We start from the raw sequence: 21,905 nt of genomic DNA, 5'->3' as shown, positions 1-21,905 counted from the left end.
TAAGGCCTGCTACTCTAGGCTCACTTAACATTTCCCAGAAGAAACAGTGCACACCAACACTTACTATTGCATGAGATTTTGCAGTCTTTCGACATGCCCTGAGCCAGATATCATCTTCTTGGCTAAGGGCTCATACTGTATCTGTACACAAAGGTTTCTCTCACTGTTGCTATAGCTGTACATCATGAGATTCTTTAAACACATAATACATCAGCTTTTGGCACAGCTCTCTTGAGCAGGTGTGTTCTGCAAAGCATTCTTCAGAGCCAGCAGGGATTAAACAGTATTTTGTGGGTCCCAGGAGCTGCAGTTTATTATACTTTGAGCACCATAAGGCCAAGTTACCTCTGTTTAGCAAAGTCAAAAGTTGTTGCACATTCAGGTATACAAAGACAGAAGAAGAAAAGAAGGACTATGACTAAAGTGTAGGATGCACCACTGAATTTTTAAATTTCTAACTTGCAACAATTTAAGATAAAGCTTTCCATATAAGCATTCTCACTTATGCAGACATCTGGTGAACAAGTGCTTCTGGGCTAAAAATATTTCTGATGTATTCCAGGAAGGCACGAGAAGTTGAGAATCAGATGTTTTCTATAAAATATCTTCCTGAAACACTCCTACTGTGAAGTTTTCGTGACCTTGCCATTTTTGCTGAAGTGTCTTCTTAGATAACATCACATGGTTGGGATACTTTGAAAACTTGGAATTGCTAAAGGCTTTATTGCTAGAAGTTTTGCTGCCTTGAAACACAGTGACACCATGTGGCCAATTGCTTAGGCCAGAAATTACCTGCTAGTAGAAAGGGCAGAGTACAATTTTCCAGTTTTTCTTTTGCTTTACTAAATTTCTCTTAGGCATACTCAGATACAACTATATTGACCAGTGAGAGTAAACTCCATGAGAACAATGGTCATTTGAACAACTACACAAAACCAAAGCCAGCGACCACTTGGGATTTCAGCATGTGTTCAAAAGTCTAATGTTTGCAAAAGTGTCCATTGGAAATGCACCTGTAAGTTTAGCAAGTAAATATCCATAAGCACGGTTTGCATTTGTGCCAAAACATCCTAATCACTTGGTGGATGCAAGCAACTGGTAAATCTATGATTCTACCTTCTTCTCAAAAAAGTGTACCTGGAAGGTGAACTTAAAAATCCATGGTTTAATTCTGCAGTAATATCACACAAAATTGCAATTAATTTTGAAAATCGAGACATTTTTGACTTGCTCTCATTACTTGTTTTTCTTCCAAATATATGCAAATATCTCCATTTATTTTTACAGGCATTTCTGAGGTAAGTATTTAAAGTCATGAGTGGGAATGTTGCTGCTAGAAATGTTCACAGTAGTTGTTATCACTCTGCATTATATAATATGGTGACTGGTGTGATGAATCATCTCTCCCTAGCACAGGTTTTTTTCCAAATGAAGTACTGCACATTCAAACAGAACGAATGGTAAGAATGGGCAGATCTCTTTGAAAGAGAGACACAGAGACAGGCAGACAAATAGGCAGATGAAAACTGAATACGGATTACTTAAATATCCATCAAACAGAAAGAGAATAATACATGAATCAGCTCTTCGCAGAGAATATATTCACTCAGTAGTACTACAAAAAAAAAATTAATGTTCAGTAAGAAATCTGTATTTTGAGGCCGGGTTCAGAATATCTTGCTCTCAAGACCAGAAAGGAAGGAGAAATATAACAAATATGACTTCCAGTTGCACAGGCTTTGCAAAGTCAATGTTCCATCAATGTTGCCTTTTTTACTGATTAGTTAGATAACATGCGGGTGTAATTTTTTTGTTTAGTATTGAACTCCTGGTGAGCCATTTACGTCAATACTATCACAGTGCATTGGAGTGTAAATTAAATAGGTTAGTTTGAAAGCCTGATGTAACAGGCTTTTCACCCACTTTCATGTATATACATAGTTTAGAGAGCCCAGGAAGCACCAGCCAATTAGACACAAGACTTTCTGACTGCTCAAAACAGGAGTTTGAGTTGAGGAAGATTAATGACCTGATCCTTCAAATTCTGTCAACCTCACTAGTGAGATTATGCTGCCATCTTGTGACCTTAAATTTTACTAAGCTACAGTGGCAGAAGTTTTCCCCCTAGACTGGAAGGGCAGTGTACATGTCTCCTTGGTACACAGGTGCAATGATGATGCTTTGAGCAGCTGAGACCTCTTTTATATTCAGACTCATGGGCTGCACCCTTCAATGTCATTGTCACTGCTAATGGAAGTGCTCTCTATGGACAGGCCTGAGTAGGGACTGAAGGCAGTCCTGCAGAGGGGGTGAAACCCACAATTTAAAGAACTGTGGTTCTGTAACAAAGGTTACAGAATGTCCCCCTCCTGCCAAGAGAATCATCCATTCTGGAAAGCAAAACACACAGCTAGCATTTGAAAACTACAGTATACACTGAAAGAAAAAGATATATTCTTTACAGCTGGGAAGGTTGATGATTATAAATGATTACATAAATTTGCACATTGATGATAAAATTTTCCTCTCCATCTTCCCAAATATAAAGTTTGTATATTTATGGTAGAATTTTTCTTGCTTGAAAAAAACCTGTGTTACGATTGGCTGTATTCTGAATCTAAATGAGGTTGTTCCATCTGGTTAAATTAAATAAAATAGCTGTATGTCAAAGTGGTTATGCTGTTCCCTTGAAACAGTACAGACTTCAGCTGCATAGTGACTGCTTACATACTACTTTGGAATAACCCAAAAAGGCTTAGTATGGATGCAATCACACTGAAAAAAAAAAGCTGGGAACCCCTCTGCCAGTAACCTCCTTTTCTTTCCTTATACTTCAACTATATGTGCTTCCATCAGTGTTCACTCCCAAGACACTTTAGAAGTGAACACATAGAATCAAACCCTGAAATAATGACAATTTGAAATGCACGTGCAAGGCAGAAGCAGAGACACGACAGGAACAAGCAGAGTTCTGAGCTAACAAGGCAGCTGTTCTGAGCTTGAGGCATTGTTTGGCAGAGCCCATGAAAGCCATTCATAGCTAAAAGGTTTCCTCAACACTTCTACCTGGAGACAAATCATCAGTCTTTCTTCACTATCAGAGCCTCAACCACTATTATACAACCAAATCATATTTTCTCTCTAATCCTTGTTTGCTAAAGCATCCTGCATTTATACTCTGATTAGTTTCCAGGACACACTGTATTTTCTTCAGGGTATGGCACAGCAGAATAAGTGTTCCCAGCTAACCATTGAAGATTACATTTGCCAGTTCCCTGTTTTTGAGTAGGCCAATTGCATTGCATTGATTGTATAATTGGAACCTCAAATCTTTCGACTTTATACTTTCTTATAATTATAAAGTATTCAGGCAAATACACAGCCAGCTGAATCATCTCTGTGAGACTTAGCAGTGTATTTCAAGAACCATAATAATAACTATTACTGCTATGGCAGTGTGAAGCTCTGGGCAGATTTACATCTAATCCATTTGCAAAGCTAAGTCAAGAAAAAAAATGGAGAGAGTAAAGTCTACAGTGCCTCAGCAAGTCTGTGATGACAGGCATAGACCTTCACTTAAGAGGACAAGGAAGGCATCTCAAGATCCTTTCTTTCCAGTATTTCTGACAGCAAAGCAATTGCTGTCAGGGGAGATATTTGGCGTAGTCACATGTGGAGGAGAGTCCCTGACATTGTGCTGCAAGTTAGCAGTGACCCATCTGACACAGCACAGCACGCTGCAGGAAAGATGCTGCAGCTTGAACAGTTGATGTGCCTGAGACCCAGGAGAATGTAAGTGTAAGGATCAGTTGCAAAAATCTAGACCTACAGTGTGAGATGCAGCTGGGGTAGCTGAGCCTTCTGAAAGGGCTGAGAAAGGATACCTATACTATTGTTTCCGGAACTGTAAATACTTTTTACTCTGGACAGCCACTTTCCAATCCCCTCTATAGAACTGGAAGTGAATTCCAGTTTTCCAGACTATCTGCTACATCTCCTTTACAATACACTATGTAAGCAAGCAGTAGAAGAATTAAACCATCTGTTAAGGAAACTGTCCTGTCTGACCATTCAGGAGCCATTCTGGCAGTCACACTTGCACCACCAGAGATTTTAACTGCTGAGACTGAAGCTCCTTCAAAGTGGATGGCTCCAGTGAGCTGACAGATTCATATTAAGCCTTGCTTGACTCTTCACTCTGAGAGTCAGACCAGGTTTCCTTACTGGCTCGACCCCAGGATTCCCTTAGCGCAGACTCATATGTCTGGTTCCTTAGAACAATTTAGTCACGGTGCAGTAACAGAGAAATAGCTTGAGCTGGTGCCTCCAAGGAGGGACCCCCAACAGAGGTAATCCTGGGCTTTTAAACCCCCACAGTCCAAGCTGTGAAAGTCTCATCTCTTCCTGATGAGCCCTCAGTTCCTGCTGTCTCTGAGTGTCTTATCACCTGTCTGGGCCACAGGTTCCTGTGCCCTTTGTTGTGCAAAGGGTGGTTGGTGCCAAGTCACAGCCTCTTGCCTTGGGCTCCCACACCCCAGAGCTCAATCTGCAGCTCCACTGACACTGCACACTGAGCTACCAGCACCAAATGTATTCCTCAACATAATCTCACATCAAAGCTTATCTTTAATACTCTATAGCCAAGTGAGAGAATGGAGTTCATTTTTTTCCCTTTCATTCCAGCAAGCACCAATGGACACAATGAAATATGAAGCATCAACCAGACATCAAGTCTGCTGGAGCTAAAAGTACATCTTGATGACTATCTAGGGAACAAATATTTTTTTCAGCAGCACATACCTTCCTGTCCCCTTATCTCTTTTACAGACACCTTCTATCACAGCGAAGAAAGTATTCAATATCTCTGCTGGGTTTGGATGAAGTGAGTTCGTGCACAAAAGGTCAACCAAAGGCAATGTACAAGTGAAACTCCAGAGCAGCCTTCAGATTACAACCAGGATGGAATTTGAGTAGCAAAAAATTATTACACCCAATCTGCACAGAGAAATGCTCTAGCCCCAACCCATAAAGCCCCACTGATCCATTACTGACTTCATATCTATCCAGTAAATCATGATTCTAGAATATGGAAAGAGGAAAAATGAATCTCTATACTCACTCAGCATTCCTTCCTATAAGATGCTGATCACTTTGGCTGATCACTTGTAAAATTCCACTGATAGCAATTGGAAGCCCTTCAGGATATGTATCATTTTGTCTCGTAGTAATCTTGTGGTCAAAATCATGGAGACAGTGTTCAGAACTCCACCTGGTGAGCTGAAACAAGAACTCTTTAGAGCAGACAAATACTGCTAAAGAGATCCTTCCTTTCCTCTGAAAGGGGTAGAAGACCCACTTATGAGAAAAAAATAGTAGAATACTGTCAGAAAACCTCTATGAATCCAGACTTCAGGAATTCGATGTTCGGGGATTGATCACGTTTTTTTGTGGTATGGTAGTAAGCCAAGGATACATTGGAAATCCACAGCTGGCAAGGACATACCCTCTCTCTCAGACTTAATCCACATATGGAAATGGACAGTCACAATGTTGATGACAAAGGGAGTATGTCCCAGCAGGAATCCTTGCCATGGCAGCATTTACATCTCCATATTCTTAGAGCCCAGCTCCAGACATACAGATATTTTATTTTTAAATATAACCCGCTTCTGGAACAAGAGTTTGTGTTGGGTTTGCCATTTCTTCCTCATTTCACAAGGAGGGCTTAAGACCTACCAGAAGTAATGAGTGAGTCCTTCTGCCCTGAAGCAAATATAATCTTTAAATCTTCCTAATATATAATCTCCTCTCTATTGCAGTAATACACTAGGCTCTTCCTTCTCTGATACAGTCTGCTCCCAGAATGGATTCAGGTTGCAACAGCAGTCCAAACAGTCACAGAGGCATTAAGTCCACACCAGTGCTAAGTATGTTTGAGAGCCTATTAATTGGACTAAAGCTTGAGACGTGATGATTAATACCTTTCCTTTCAACCTACTTCATCAAAATAATCTGATCATTTGTATTATAAGAGATAAAGAACTCGTTTTGCAAACTTTGTCAGCAATGAGAGCTCAAAATAAAGTTGGCATTCTTCTAATGAGAGACACGCGGAAAGAAAGAAAAGCAGAATTCAAAAAACCTAACAGAGTGAAACAAACTAAAATACGAGGAGAATAAAACAAAGGACCAAGGAGGGATGACCCTGTTGCCAAACATGGCTAAGAGCTGGAAGAGCCACATAGCATACATAGGATTTATGAGACCAACCTTTGGACTCCTTCCTGAGCCCAGGAAATTGCATGCCCATGAGGTCTAGTCTGATGTTCATTGATAATGCAAAATTATGTTCTTCTGTAGGGAGAAGAAAAAAAGCAGAAGCACTGGAAAGTCAAATAGCCTTATGTGGAGAACTGAAAGGAATGAAGAAGAATAATAACTTACTATCTTATAAAATTCTACTCTCAACCCAGTGGAAGGGAGAACCTGCATATGCAAAGGACAGAGAGCAAATTACTTAAAAAATTTGAATGTTCGTAAAAATTCAAGCTATTTTTCTTAAATTTGTGAATTGAAAGGTACAGTAGCATTCCCTGCCTCAGCCCATTATCATCCTCTGTGTGGTGTCTGTCACATGGCTAACAAGGCAGATACAACTGATAAAAATACCCACAAGCAAATGGAACAAGCAGCAAATGAAGCAGAGAGAGAAGACAGGTCTGGTCTAAATATATCTGAACCCTTGCTGCTTAGAAACTACTAGGCTTCACCTTCCAGGTTCAAAGCTTTTTCTCAGGCCTCAGAAGAGGAAAAAGCCATGTAAGGAGATGAATGGGGTTGGCTTTTTCTAAACAGTTCTTTTTCTAGCGGACAGTGTTTTTAGGTTATGCAAAAAGCACTTTAGTAGTTAGAGACAACTTAAAAAAAAGAGAAAAAAGTTAACGTTTATCTCTGGTCTTCCTCCCTCCTCTTTTGGGCATGGTATTCCAGATGAATCAAGGGAAACAGACAGGGCACACCATAAGCCATATACCCTAAGGAAGCTAAATTACCAAATGACTCACCTTGCATTAGATGATGTGCAAGGTAACTGTTGATAAAAGAAAACTCTCACCTACGAAAAAATAACAAGATTTCAAAACCTATTGGTCTAACAGGAAATAAAACCCAAGACTTTCTTCTGAACTCATTATAAGCACTCATGTCCCAGTAAACAACCTGGTGATTAGAACACTAATCCGGGAAGTGGGAGAACCTCATCAGGCACAGCCAAGGCATGAGTATCACCCTTCCAAACCTCAGCTTTTAGTTTAATGGCTATTTCAGGGAGACTCTTAGCATCAGTCTTTAAGAGGATAAAATGGAGTTATGCAACTAAGTGCTAATCTTTTCCCCAGTGGGAGAAAAACTATTTTTTAATACTTTTCTTACCTCAGGACTCTCTAGCAGTTAGAAAACAAAGGACTACATTATTTTCACCTCTGATGAGCGACTGAAAAATCTGAGTGGAATCAACAAGACATGAAACAAGTAGAACTTGTTCCTTGTTTTCTACAATGGCCTCAAAGTGAGAGACTTTGAGAAAATTTCTATAAACTGACTAGAGCTTCAATGATGGAAAGCAGCTATTGCCTCTTCATAAAAGCATTAGCTGTCAACGTCCCAAGACAATAACTGTACTAACAATAACTGATTGCAAAACCTCTTAGTTAAGAAGGCATACAAAATACAGATTTCAGTGACTTGTTTGTAAGTAGATACCATGTTCTGTGTTAGCCGCTGATACCTTCATTACATTATTCTACAGAGAAAAATGGGTACACCTTGTGGCTGAGCAATTGGCACTTTGATTATTCTACTAATCCCAGAACTAGAAGTGGTTACCACTCACCTCTGGCACTGCACAGCGAAACCAACCATCTGGTCACAACCTGAGCCATCATGATTTCACTTGCACATGTGTGTCTTCTGGCAGAAGGAGATTTCTGATGGGGATCCTACATTCTGCAAAAAAACATACAAGTTATTACTAAACAGATTTTTTTTAATCATAGAATATCTCAAGTTGTAAGTGACCCATACTCTTTTGTTTTTCCTTTTCTTTCTACTCTCCATTTTCCCCCCTCCTTTCCAATGGATTTTTATGTACACCCACACCCCTCCTCTCACACACACTCACATACTTCCCTTTACGAAGGGGAGAAAATTAAGAGCTGATAATCCTTAAATGCAGGTTTTTTTCTTTTTTTCTTTATAAATGTACAATTTATACCTCTATTTTAGTTGATTTATGATTTGTCTAGCTGCATTGTGATTTTGAGTTTAGGTATTTCATATACTGAAATTCCACTGCATATACTGGACTGGAGCAAAATATTTCTACGTATTTTCCCATCATAAAGTAGAAACTTGAAAAAAACACTTCAGACAGTAGTGGGCAAGAGGACTTGTAATGGATCGCTTTTAAAAAGCTACCATGTTTGAGCTGCATAGTATTTCCTTCCACAGAGCTAAAACATGATGATAAAATGTGTTTGATAAAAAGAATTGAAAATCACTTGTGACAGTGTATGACACAATAAATCAGTGACTATGGGCTGAATGTATTGACCTTTGACTATGAACAAACCTCTGAAGTAACAGATTGAGAAGAATAAGGAGCTGTGACAGGACTATTATCCGGCAATCATAACCAAATTTTTCATGGTCACATTTTAACAAAATTACTTTCATGGTGAGTTTTGATTTAAAAGGCAAAACCATTGTTCCTGATAAAATCTAGACAATTTTGAAATAACTAACTTCCCTTTCTGTGGGGATGTTCCTGACAAATTAAATATATAGATTCTTCTGCAGGATACTCTTTTGTCCTTTCTCCTTCCATTTTTTTTTTTGTAAGACAATGGGAGTCATTTATAGGGAGACTTGTACCATAATAAACGGTCTGATGAGAAGGGTATAAATGAGCCAGACCACAAAATGAAGAACCAGTCAGAAGACAGCCTCACGTTCAGTTTTCTCAAGCATCATCTTTTTGTTCTGTTCCAGTACAAGCCAGCTAGAACTGCTCTATGGCAGGATTTCATGCAGCTTTTAGAAATCTCTCATCACTTGCAAGCAAGGGTTTGGTTTTGCTCTGAAGCAATATGCATATAAAACCACTGACAGCTTTGGATGGAAGATGTGCTGTGGGTGGTATATACATATCCACTCACTGCCACTTCCCAACTGGTTCTCTTGGATTTGTAAATCTTCAGTGGGGAACAACAAACAGAGCAATATAAAAGTAAGAACTGGTGTCTCCACAGGAGCTACAGTTCTTTTAATTAATTAACAAACCTCCTCCACCACTTAGCTCTACTTTGACTTACAGTACTCTACGTGACACACAGTACTCACAGCATTCACTCATTAAAACCATCCTAAAGATATCTTTAAGATCCCCAAGTACTCTCTGGAATTACTTGCCTGCTAGGTCCAAGGGTAGCCTCTTTACAAAACTCTACTAGTTCCTCTCAGACTGGAATCTGTTTCTACCCCCAAAAAATATTTCAGTTCCAGTATGTACTTTCTTCTTCTAAGAAAGGAATCCCATGAATGTCTGCCTCAACAGAACTGACTAGAACTGTGGCATTCACTGCCTGGTTAAATTTATCCCTCAGTTTCCATGAAAGATGATGCATAAAGCATGTACACATTCCAGAAGACAGGAGGAGTTACTGCATCCCCTCCTGAGGTATTCATACTTTTGCTAAATGAAGCCAGGGGTTCAAGTACCTGTTCTTTTGACTGTGGACAAAATGCATGAGTGGTATATACCATTTGAAAGGATAAACAATATGTGTTTAACACCTCATGAACCGGCCTTTCTATTTCAGGCAAGTGCACTTCACACTGGGGAAAGTGAACCTGAATATACTATTTCCTATAATCCTCAAAAATTAGAAAGGGCCCTCAAGGTCATCTTGTCCAAACATCTGATCAAAGGAGGACTAAATTCCAAAGTAATATGATGTTGCTCTTTTCTTTTATTCTGTAAAAAATGTACACCAACAGTCAATCCATAACCTCTTTGGGCACCTCTTCAAGGGTTTAACCACTCTCACTGTGAAGAATTTTTTTCTCTATTGTTTCCCAATTGTCCCATGTGGCAAACAGTGACCACTAGGTGTTGTTTTTGCACTGCACATTTCCTGCTAGTAGAATAGAGCACACTCAATCTGTATCACTTTCTTATTTTGAATATATCGGTTTTTTTCAATAGTGTCTCGGCTAGTGTCAGTGGCTTAATTAGTTGAATTGTGTCTGAGGGTCTGACTGTTTTTTTTTCCTGCAGATGCAAGATAACCCACAAAGTGAATGAAGTAGTTTTTACCAGAACAGCTGTGTTTACCAGCCACCATGTTTCTCATGGAAAGCCAGTCTTCGCAAGCGAAGATTTTGGGAAAGGTCATAAACCCTTCGAGCCTGCGCAGTGGATTTTTTAGGTGAGACACAGCGTGCGCTGAACTGAGCCCACCCTTTAATCCTGAGGTTCATCTGCCGGGGCCGAGCAAAGTTTGGACAGTGGCAGTGAGGTCCCCAGGACGTAGCTGGATTGCCATACAAGGCTGACGAGCTCCAGCTGCCCGGGGGGCCGGGAATTGAACCCGGGTCGCAGCGGTGCGAGTCCTGCACTCTAACCACTAGACCACCAGAGGCCCGGCCCCACCATGTTTCTAGCATACAAATTATTCTATAAAAGATGATCAGGTATTCAGCAGAAGTCTCTAGGGTACCTGACCTTTCTTATTTAAAGCCTTGAACACTGCCACAATAATCAATCACCAACACACACAGCACAGTCTGTTTATAAGTCTGGACCAACAACTAGGACTTTAACCTTGATTCTGAACTTACAGGGAAGGGTAGCATGTAAGTGTCTTCCTGAGTTATAACCCCTTCTAGAGAAAAAAGTCAGGAAGGTAATGAAGGCTGTCAGAATAATGAAAGGCTTTGGATGGGTTTACAGTTAGCATTTACCTACCTCATACTACAAATAGCACTATGAATATTCATGATAAAGGGGCAGCCAGATATAGTTTGACAGATATATCACAAAGATTTTTTTTTCAATTGCATTTGCCTATATTGGAGGAGAGGAGACCATGGAACATCCCCAAACCTAAAGCAGCATGCTGTCTCTTCAGTCCATTGGCAGCAGCCCAAAGCCACATGCTGGAGATTTTGGGAGTTCTGCCAAATGTCCTTGTGATCCATAAATTTTGCATTCTTTGCATCCAATGTAGTAGTACATCTTTCTCCCCAAACTTTGTTACCTCCCCCTAGGTCTGAGATCATTGAAGCATGTCAAGCCCTAAACCTTAACAGGGCAATTCTATCAACAAGCAATTTATCTTTCTAACACCTGGACATCGGTTGATGCAAGCAACGAATACACTTTATCTCTTTGCAGATTTAAATCTAGTATGAGCAATATTCCGACAGTAGCACCAAGGAGCACTACAGTACATCAGTATTCATGTCACAGTCAGTGCCTGGCAAGGAACTAGGGAACTGCTGACTGCTCAGCAGTCAAATGCACCAAGTCCAGCTGACAGAGTCATTCTCCAATTCTGCACAATGTCAAAGTGTGACTTCTAAGTCCCTGCTTAATGCTTGAATTTTTAGACTCAGTAGCCAGAATTGTAAACAAATGCAGCTTAATCACTGGCTGTATTTATCAATGTAATATCAACCTAATTGCATAGGAGATTCTCATAAAGAATCAGTTCAGATTGAAAGATTTGCCCTTTCATCTTGCTCCAAGGCAAATTGTATCATTTACATATATCACTATGTACAAATTTCACTGTCATCTGTATATACACCTGATGTCACATGGGGAGGTAACCTTCAAATCACAGATGTCTCCCATTTTGCAAGTTCTCTCACCAGAAATTGGAGATTGAGCAGGCTGGATTTGAAGAAGAATGGCATCTACAGGTGCCTGAGTTCTGCTAGCGTGTGATACTAATGGATTTTCCCAGTGTTTTGCTCCTGCTCAATCATAACGGTTGGCTATTGAGCCAACCCTTGGCTCTGTACCCAGACTTGGCTGTTCTGTGACCACCAGCTCCCTTACACTCAGACATGGTCAAACTAGCTGATTATTGCAGATGTTACTTTCAATCAAGCACAACCAAAGCTGTCCCATGCCTTCCTTTTGGTAATAGCAAACTCAACTAGAAATGAACAGTGGGAAAACAACTGCCACCTCAAGGTCTCCTTGGAATAATTCTTAAAAACTAAACACTGAAATAGGTCAAAATTTAAACTAACAAAACTACTTCAGGTCAACTATTAGCCCAAACTGAATGACCCATCTGAATGGTCTATCACTCTCCAAATCTCACCTCTTGCTGCTGAGGTGCCACATATGGTGCACTTTCCAGTGTTCCTGATCACATACAAAACATGCTGCATACAGTCATTAGTCACTATAAATATACCCAACACGTCTCATTCTCACTGCAAAATTGTCCTTCTGACCTATCTAAAGGTAGCTTGCCAGAAACAAGACCAGTTTGAGGAATTTTTCAACGGACAACATAATATTCCTAGTCTTCACCAGTCAAAGCATCATTGCCAGGGTTATCATATACCCTTCTGGCCCTGGCCTTACATATTGCTGAGGGTGCTCCCCCTCCATCAGCAGATCATGCAAAGTGCCCTGGAATTGGAATGGCCTGGGTCATGGTCAGTGAGACGGGAGCAAAACTGCCAAAGACAGAAAAAAAAAGAGAAAGCAGACATTACACCCTCAGATGAGGGAAGATGGTCACAGCAAGAACAAGACTCCTGGAAGGCTTGAAAGAACATAGTTGCCCCTGTACATTGCTGTCTAAAAAGAGACTAAGTCTCAGCTTTACAGGGAGTGGTATGTAGACTGGCATTGAAGCAGTAACTGTTGGGCTATTTCAGCAATTGGAAATGATATTTCCAACAAAAAGTACAGATCCCTGACCTCTTTCTCTCCCACTACAACAGAAGGTTGTTAGGTATCAACAGAAGGTTGTTAGGTATGCTGTTAGGTATCAAAGTAGTCTTCCTGCATCAAGACAACATGTATCTCTTATCTGAAATGATCCAGAAATGGGAGAATGGCTGGAGCCAAAGCACTTTGCAGCCAGTGCCTAGACTAGAAAAATTCATCCATTTTGAGTTAGTGCTTGATGTTTGAGAATGTCAGACTGACACTATCCAGGGACAGACTCTTGCAGATGGCACAGGTTTATTGATTCAAAACTATCTTTCTGGATTCATAGCATATTAAAATGATAGCAGTGCATTTGAACTTTCTCTTCTAGTTGAAGACAGAGTTATGCACATGCTCTGCTCCTGTACAGGACATCTCCCTTGAAACGTCTCCTATCTGACATTCACATTTCACAATCTTTTCTCCACTGCTGAACACTCCTTCAGGACCAGATCCACTGTAAATGGGGGCAGCACACAATGAGTCACCAAGCATTCATTTCACTGTATACAGAAATGGCTCACAATTTAGAATCAGGTGGACTAGTGATTACAAACATAACTAAAAACTCTGCTAATTTCTCAATTACCTTGCCTTGGTATAAGGTCACACAGATCCTGAAAGGCACAGAATCACTCACCCCTGCTTCTCCTGATAACACCATGCACATTCCTGCTGCTTCCTTCTTTGATCCAGCTGAACATTTTAATCTTTTGTGTTTTGGTTTTTTTCCACAGGATTACTTCCCAGTTAGATTGGTAACCAGGAAAAAAGGCATGTGTCCCTCTGTGCAGCAAGGTATTCTTAAAACATTTAAGAAAAGTATAAAACCACACCTTTCACTGAAGTGACTTTAATGCAAACATATATTTACAGTCTAAACACAAGATGTTGAAAGTTCAGCGGCTGAAGTCACTGAAAAGATATAATCCTACATAAATAGAATGTAACTCAATTATTTTTTCTAAGTGCTATCTAAAGTCAGGGTCCAGACATTTTTAGGTTTAATGCAAATTTTGCATGGACAATTTTTTAAGACTCTTTTAGCATTTCTAGGTTTTGTCCTAGACAATGAAAAGTAGCAGGGATATTTTGCAGTAAATGCTGCAAGGAGTGTTAGTTCATTGGAAATATTAATCTTCCTTCTTGCCAAATGTAAAGTATCACTTTCTCTGTGCTTAACATTACATTTGGCTCAGATTCCATTTTTGAATAATGTATATGGAGCACTAAAAAGTACAGAATAGTGATTTTTTTTCTGAAATGGTAGAATTATAAATTTCTTAGCAAAATACTGCTATAAAAAATTTTTTACTATTTGTATTTTGTCATTAAACATTGGTCTTATCTCTCAGGTTGATAACAAATGATCTGGCAGTGTATTAGAGAACTAAGTTTTGAATTAAAAAAAAAAACATCTAAACCTTTAGACTTCCAAACACACACAGGAAACAGAAAAAAGAAATGGAGAAAAGTCACCTCTAAATTACACCAAACAATGTATATTCTCATCTTCCACTTCATCTCTTACTGTCCTGTGGCTGTGAAATAACCCTGCTTGCAGAAGCCATCCAGAGACACTGTTTCACCTGAGTAAGAAGCCACTGGTGTTACAGGAGCACATTTGCACTGAAATGTCCTTGTTCAGCACAGGCCCTACTAAAAACCCACTGCAGTCTCAAATACCCACTACTTCTGCAGAGGCAGCTACTTTGCCAAAGATGTTTCAGGTCTTCTGTACCTGTGGTTCATTTCTTGCTTACAGGTACTTTGATTACTTTTCTTCTGCAGTTTCCTCTACATGTATCAAAATGCTTCAGGGTCAGTTTTTGCTTGTGTTCAACCTCATGCCTGATTGGACCTGGTACTTTCAGGTCTCCAGTAAAGAACATCAAGAACTTTTTTCTTCCTGAGCTATACACAGCCTTACAACATATATGGCAAACTATGAGAAGACAACCCCACAACTTTTTCAAGAAGCCTTGAGAAGTACAGAGAACATTGCTCCATGCGGTGCCCATATATTTCCAAACTGTCAGGAGTCCCTGGAGCTTTTCACAAAGGGTTACTGAGTAGATTGGCCAGGAGGACGGAGCTGTGTAAAGTAAGTCATCTACACTGCGATACAAAAAGCTGTGTCCAAAGGTCTCACAGTCTGTGGGCTGCTTCAGGGACACCTAATTAAAAACAACAAGCTATATAAGCTTCATTTAACTTAGATCACATTCGCCCAGATTATTTTAGTTCCATGGGCTCTGAGCAATAAGGCTAAAGATGAGTTCAGAGATGTTCCATTCAAGGACATGGTTTTTTTGCACTCCTCTCTTCTTTTTGGGATAGTCTCCTTCCTATGTAAAGAGACCAAAAGTTGTACCAAATCAAAGACGAAAAATTTTAAGAACGCATTTGCAAATCAGCACTCTCCATTGTTGCCTGATTCCAAGTTAGCTAGGGAAATCATCCTGCCCCAAAAGAGCACCGCAAGATGTACTGTTCCCTTGTAATAAACTTGTTCATAGCAACTTACATGCAGGGAGATTCTCAGTTTCTGAGAATCTCAGCACAGCCAAAGCTGAGTGAAGATTTCAGTTCTTTATTTCAGTCTTCTTCAGTTTCTGAAGAGACTTGTCACAAGCTTTTCTCATTCTCTTAACAGAAATGTAGTGTCCAGTGCTAAACAAGGAATGACTATGTAAGAAGCAAGATGAGATCTTTTGGTTCGAGCTAGTTCTTTGATGCTCTATTTTATCTGAAGCACTTTTCAACTACAAGCAGATTACAAGACCAGCTTTTCCTATCCAATTTTTATTAGTTTTACCAGTTGTGCTTGGCAGAGGATCTCTTGCAGCTAAAGGTCTATTATCTTTAATTGAATAATTCACATTGTTCTTGAATAATGTTGTCTGTATTCAGTAGACCTGGAGAAACTATATAAATCACCCTGACTCAACAGGCTGCAATTAGTAGAATTTTTGCTATTAACTTGGAAAAAGAATGTGATCTTAGCCCTCTAGCCCTATTTGTCTAAATCATCTCTTCAGCAGAAGAAACATTAAATATCAAAGTCTTCAGCAAAATACTTAAGAACATGCTCAAGAACAGAGAGAAGCATTTTATTGAAATTAAGCCATTTCCAATTATTTTATATTAGTCTGCCTCCAGTTCCTATTTCCTGAAGATAAGTCTCAAATTTGAGTTTCATTTTAAAAGTATTCCCAGTGAAAGTGAATTGGTTGGAATATTTTCCATTATGTGCACAGAGCTGCTCAGCTAAACCAGCTTTTTCAGTCTTTCTTGCCAGCTTCTATGCAAATGACAAATAAAGGGCTTTTAACCGGGTAGCAAAGCTTTCATTCCAGAACAAAAAACCAAAGAGGTCCCATGTGCCATCACTGTCAATGGAGTCACCAGTCAGCTCCCTTCATCCTCTAGTTTCAAGATTGTTTTCCTTGAACCTGATGGCTGAACGTGACAACTGTATGAAAGCATCTGTGACCTCATTGTTGATTTGCTGGTAGAAAGTATTTTTATTTTTAATGGTAGTTTCCTATAGAAATAATATTCCTAAATAATTCAGTGGAAAACTCCTGTGAGAGTACTTCCTCTTATGAAAAGAGATGGTTGCAGATTGAGGGCAAAAATAGCTCATTACAAATGCAATCTACATGATGGGATGCCGGGTCAGACTACAGCACACAGGCAGACCAGATGGTGTCAATATACAGTGAAGCTGTGGCCAGAAGTCAACCAAAATTCAACCAAATGGAAATTCAACTAAGTGGAAAACTATTAGGAGAATGAAAATAAACAATGATGCAACAGTGAGGTTTAGAGGAAGGCAGTCCAGGAAACTTTTGATGAGTTTCCAAGATTTAGTGAGTACTGAAATACCAACCCTGGTCAGCATCTTTGACAACTTCCACTATAGCTTGCTCTTAGGGATGTCTGAGTCCATCAAATGCTGCCAGAAAAAGGCCTGTATCCTGCGCCAGGCATCTTCTTGGGCTTTAGCATGCTCTCTCCACTGCCCTCCCCAACACACAAACATCCCAAGCACTCTGTGGATAGAAGCCTGGCACAGAGGCAAGTATGGTGGTTCCAAGAGGTGCCCTGCTCCAGAATAGGAGTAAAACTCCACTTCCCGTCCACACTGCTGAAGGCGCTGAACAGCATTCTGGCAATAGAGGTCACTTTTCCAGTTTGTGTCATCCAGTCCAGACAAGAACAGGAACTTGGCTAAGGACCTCTCCACTGGAATGCGACAATCCCAAGTTGTTGGGTCCCTGTGATCATCTAAGACATCTGAAAAATCTACTAGGCCAGACTCATCACTGATCTTCATCCTCTCCAGATTATATGGGTGGGGAGGAATAGTGAAGCCATTCCCCTTCAGGGGAATGAAGGAATTAAAACCACTTCCAGATATGCTGACAGCTGCCTTGATGCCAGGTAGAAATGTGGCCATGGAAAGGGCTAGATCAGCTCCTTTAGACAAGCCCAAAACACCAATCCCGGTATCTTTCACCTGAAACAGAGTTATGAAAACATTATCAACTACTTCTTATTTCCTGAGCTGACATAATGTTCTGCTTTCTCACTCATCCCTCTAAGACCACCTATATTTTGCCCCTTCCCTCTCACTGTTCACGTTATATCAATCCTTCATCTATCCCTTTGCTGAGGCTCCACAAGAGTGACTATGAATTCCACAGCTCCTCAACATCTCTTCTCCTGTAAGATTTTTCCTTCCTGGTGACTTCTAAAGACAAAGCCTCTTTGCTCCCTCCACATCCTGGCTAGACACGCGGTCTCGATATGGAATCTTTTACTGTTCCTATCTCCAAACCACTTCTTCATGGGTTTACTTGCATTAAATTTCTTTATTGCCATTTTTTTTAATACTCTCCTACAGCTGACCTGTTATTTTCTGTTTTGCCTTAGAAGATGTAAGGTTCATTACACCTGAGGCTCAGTGACCCCAAGAGCTGTTTAAATCAACTGATATATAGTGAAGGCCCTTTATATCAAAATCTAGACGTTTCAGAGCTCTACGAGAAAGAAGACAAGCAAGGCTGAATTCCCCTCTCACACTGGCTACAATCCTGGTGTCTATGTGCTAGAAAGGAAATAACTTTGTGAAATTAATACCTCTTTAAGCAGCACTCTATTAAAATTTTAGATGCTACTTAGTATCTCTTGGTCACTTTTGAGTGAAGTATGATGACGCATTGCTATTAAGTGTCTTTTTTATCCCACACACTTTTTCAAATGCAGCCTCAGCTTAAGAGTTCCACACCCTCCACACCCTCCAGTGCTACAACTGTAAGGGATTCTTTTGTTAAAGTTTTCTATTATTGTCTTTTGAAACTTTAGAAGGACACTTGTGGAACAGAATCAAAAGCCTGTAATATAGTCAATGGATTGTTTTCCCCTCTAAAATCTTGAAAGATGCAAAAGTTGGGGAAAATTAAGATTTACTGCTTAAGAAGTTTTGTACTTCTAGTTCACGAACTGCTTTGATTTAATCTTTCACAAATCTGGTTTGCCAGCATGTTTTGGACTGTTATAAGATGCTATGCAAAACTGGCTACCCAGCTACTTGCAAAATTTGAGTTGAAGCACATGCTTTTCCATCTCTCAAGATCACATTGTCTTTCAGACAATGTTGTTTCCTTCTAACATTTCAGAAACTTTGTTGCATTCAGTGACATACACAATTCCAACTAGAAAACTGCAAAATAGTTTCCAACAGGAAGAACACCATAACTTGTCTCTTACCTGCCGCTGTTTCCGCAAAAAGTTCACAGCTTCCTCAAAATAGCCCAGTTCAAGAACCTCTGGAGTAGTAGGGATATCTTCAAAGGCCATGTAAGCAAGAGCCAGAGTCACAAAGCCTCTGCTAGCCAGGAGACTTGCTCTGTATTCAACAAGACCTCCTCCAGATCCATACAAATCAATAAGTCCAGGGAACGGACCAGGTCCTGCAACAAAGGGGTATGTATACCAAAGTGTACTACCAAAGAGATAAGTTCCCACAGTTGTCATTTCAGTGGTGCCCTCTCAGCACACATCAGTAGATATCAGAAGAAATGATCCTTTGAAGCTTTTTGTGGTGGCTGTTGTTCTCGGGCACACACAAAATCACTGTAAGGACATGAATTTGGATATTTCTTTTCTCTCTTAGAAACTCATTATAGGAAGTCATAGGTTGGACATCCTTCTCCCATCATGAATTTTGCTGACATTTGCCTAGATGTTTTCAGGCCACTGGGGATCAATGAATAAACAGTATTACTGCATGAGCAGCACTTCTTTAGGAACTGTGCTAGGTTTGCCAGCGAGGGAATACTTGGGTTATGAAATATACTCACAAATACCAGCACTAACCTATGGCAATTCAGGCTTCAGTGTGACACAGGTAACTACCCCTGGGCTCCTCAGCTCTCCTCCTGCAGCAATAGGGCCTTCCTTTCCTGACGCTGCTCTGCTCATTCTTATAGCCAGACTTCCCTTACAAGCTTTGATGTTGCAGCAGCTGTAAGGAACTGTTTATTAATTACAGAGCAAGATAGCCATGTTCAAGTTCTGCTCAAGAAACTGAAACACTTCACGGCTCAAAGCAGCTTTGCACAGGATCCAGTCTCAGCACTGTCTCTGTGTGAAGCTGTGGAATATGGCACCAGTTTACTTAAGACCTTGATTTTCCCATTTGTCTCCCATCTTCCTAAATATCCCACGTAGATCAGCTGCTCAACCAGGTAGAGACTTCTTGCTTAGGCTTTTCCTTAGCTAAAGAGAGAGATAGAAATACAAGTCCAGAGCCTGTAGGAAGATCCAAGGCAGCTGCTGGAGCAGCCTAGGCTGGCTGCAGCCTGAGTTCAGTGCTCCCACCATGCCTCATCATTCTTCACTCCACAGCCAGAGCTGTCACGTATCACAGCTCTGCCAAAGCCCAGGGGCCTCTCTGTCCTGTCAGCTACACAGAAGAGGTAAGAAATAAACACAGTTTTTGCCAGAGCTCTCACCACAGGAGAGGTCCTGACCTGCCTCAACTAGAAGAACCAGGAGACATCTTGTGTTACCACCACTGCCCTCCCTGCACCACTACACTCCTGCCTCAGCCATTGACCCGACTGGGCAACACCTGCTCCTCCCTGCTCTGCTGTGAGGATCCAAGTATCTGGACCATGCACAGGCTGAGAGAATCATTAGATGAGGCTTTGCTCTGAGTTGCTGAGTGCATCCAAGGGGACACGGGGCACAATATGTGGTATAAGTCACACCTGGTAAACCAGAACAGAATTAAAACTCACCAGGAGGGAGGAAGAGGGTTGCTTTCAGACGACCTTCTCTGACTGAAATCCTCTTCACCCCCTCTCCTAAAAACCATCGTTCGTTGGTGCACTTTCCCAGCAAGCGGCTTATGTCCCCATGGCCTTCATACACTTCAAAGTCCACACAGAAAGGGGTCAGGACATTCCTCTTTGCTAGCCGCTTATAGGGAGTTTTAGACCGCAGAGACCAGAGCAGTCCCATCGGCTCCACTCCCAAATAGCTGCCCCCCAGAGCTGGGGAGCAGCTGAGGTCGAGCTCTCCGCTGCTCTCAGCTCTGTAGTGAGCGTGGGCTTGGAAAAGCTCCCCGCTCTCGTCCACCAGGCTGGCTCGAAGGGTGACCGCCTGCTGCGGCCGGAGACCCACCACACGGACCTGCACAGGGTCATCGAACAGACACCTGGGGGAAGGCAGGACCAACACCTGCACTGCCATCCCAGCGGATCTTTCCTGTGGCGAGACACGGGTCGTGTGAAACTGCGCGAGACAGCACCGTCAGGAGATGGTCGCTTCTCAGGCTTAAAATCTCTGCCCAAAGTTCAGGAAGAACCACCATGACCACTTCCTTCAGTCGGCCAGCGCGGGCTGCTGGGAGACGTAGTTCAGAGCACGCCTCTCTCCAGACACTCCGGCAGAGCGGTGGCACAGGAACACCGTCCACTTGCACAGACACAAGCTGTCACTTCTTGGCGTGTGGTGTTATTTTTGATTAGAGAAAGAGACTAAATTAAAATCCTCAAAGTAGCAAAAAGATATTCAAATTGCCTTTCCACCCCGACTGCAGGAAATTCCAGATTTGACTGCAGAACTGGCTTGGGCACCTCTGCCAAGGCACAGTAAACACAAACAAGCTGGAAAATCTGAAGTAACGTGAGATCTTAATTTAGCTGCAAAACAAAGCCTGCTTTTAATTCCTTTTGAGCTTTCAGCAATTTTTGGACAAGCACCCCAAGATAAAATGAAATTTTATGCTATGTTTCTTTTAAAAACAAAAGAAACAGACAAAGTAAAAAAACCCTGCATTTTTCTTCACAATCAATCTTGTCTAAAGGGTATCTGTATTTTCCTAATTAATACATAGAAAATAAATTTCCCCATATTGCTAATGTTTCTAAGGAACTGTTTGAAGATTTGACTATAAACACTATCTTTTGGGTTTTTTAATATTATTTATATTATACTTTTGCAATGTTTGTGTATTTAATAGCCTTCTAGTCCTACTCTGTGGGTCTCAGACATGTGAGTAGTCTCAACCCATTCTGTAGAATACAAATCGGAATTGAGGTTGCAGAAATAGGCTCCTAGTTCACACATCTCGCCTGACCACGTGTTAGGCAGCAATTATTGGCACAGAATAAGGCTGCAGAATCACACATCATGCCACAAGACCATAGATGATGTGCAGATGGACTGTAGATCTGGCAAGGAAACCCTGAAATCACCCCTCGAGATGAAAGAGAATGTAGCTACATTTAAATACAACAGTGGAAAGAAGTAAAAACTAGTAATAAAAACTATTAGCTTAACATGGAAAGTAGCCTTTGAGTTTTGCATG

The 21,905-nt window shown here is 40.9% G+C and overlaps 2 protein-coding genes across 3 annotated transcripts in view; both read right to left on the bottom strand.

Annotated features, from left to right (window-relative positions):
- Positions 1 to 13,782, bottom strand: part of LOC135415800 (cytosolic phospholipase A2 beta-like) — a 60,549-nt gene extending 46,767 nt beyond the window's left edge. Inside the window, exons 1-5 of the mRNA XM_064658117.1 lie at positions 13,659 to 13,782; positions 7,892 to 8,004; positions 7,065 to 7,114; positions 6,271 to 6,413; positions 5,120 to 5,277 (exon numbers count right to left, since the gene is read on the bottom strand). The gene's annotated coding sequence lies outside the window, so the exon portion shown is untranslated. The remainder of the gene's footprint in view (positions 1 to 5,119; positions 5,278 to 6,270; positions 6,414 to 7,064; positions 7,115 to 7,891; positions 8,005 to 13,658) is intronic.
- Positions 13,783 to 13,855: 73 nt separating this feature from the next.
- On the bottom strand, positions 13,856 to 21,830 carry LOC135415801 (acyl-coenzyme A thioesterase 1-like). 2 transcript variants are annotated; one of them, XM_064658118.1, is made up of 4 exons: positions 20,332 to 21,830; positions 18,797 to 18,999; positions 16,914 to 17,543; positions 13,856 to 15,366 (listed from the first exon to the last, which is right to left on the bottom strand). In XM_064658118.1, exons 1-3 carry the CDS (start codon positions 20,783 to 20,785, stop codon positions 16,941 to 16,943), a joined length of 1,260 nt encoding a protein of 419 aa, XP_064514188.1. In that variant the 5' UTR covers positions 20,786 to 21,830; the 3' UTR covers positions 13,856 to 15,366; positions 16,914 to 16,940. The 2 variants fall into 2 exon arrangements, with proteins under 2 accessions (XP_064514188.1, XP_064514189.1); XM_064658119.1 differs by having other exon boundaries at positions 13,856 to 15,195.
- Between the last annotated feature and the right edge of the window lie 75 nt (positions 21,831 to 21,905).

The sequence above is a fragment of the Pseudopipra pipra genome, chromosome 6 (genome assembly GCF_036250125.1).
Source record: "Pseudopipra pipra isolate bDixPip1 chromosome 6, bDixPip1.hap1, whole genome shotgun sequence".
NCBI classification, from domain to species: domain Eukaryota; kingdom Metazoa; phylum Chordata; class Aves; order Passeriformes; family Pipridae; genus Pseudopipra; species Pseudopipra pipra.
The sequence above is the reverse complement of the archived record's forward strand: the minus strand, read 5'-3'. Positions and strand labels throughout refer to the sequence as shown.

Excerpts from the sequence above, each read along its gene's own strand:
- LOC135415801 (XM_064658118.1), bottom strand. The coding sequence starts at position 20,785 with ATGGCAGTGCAGGTGTTGGTCCTGCCTTCCCCCAGGTGTCTGTTCGAT. Across the intron at positions 19,000-20,331 it reads AACCCTCTTCCTCCCTCCTG|GACCTGGTCCGTTCCCTGGA; the intron begins GTGAGTTTTAAT and ends CCTTTGTTGCAG. Across the intron at positions 17,544-18,796 it reads TTTTGCGGAAACAGCGGCAG|GTGAAAGATACCGGGATTGG; the intron begins GTAAGAGACAAG and ends ACTCTGTTTCAG.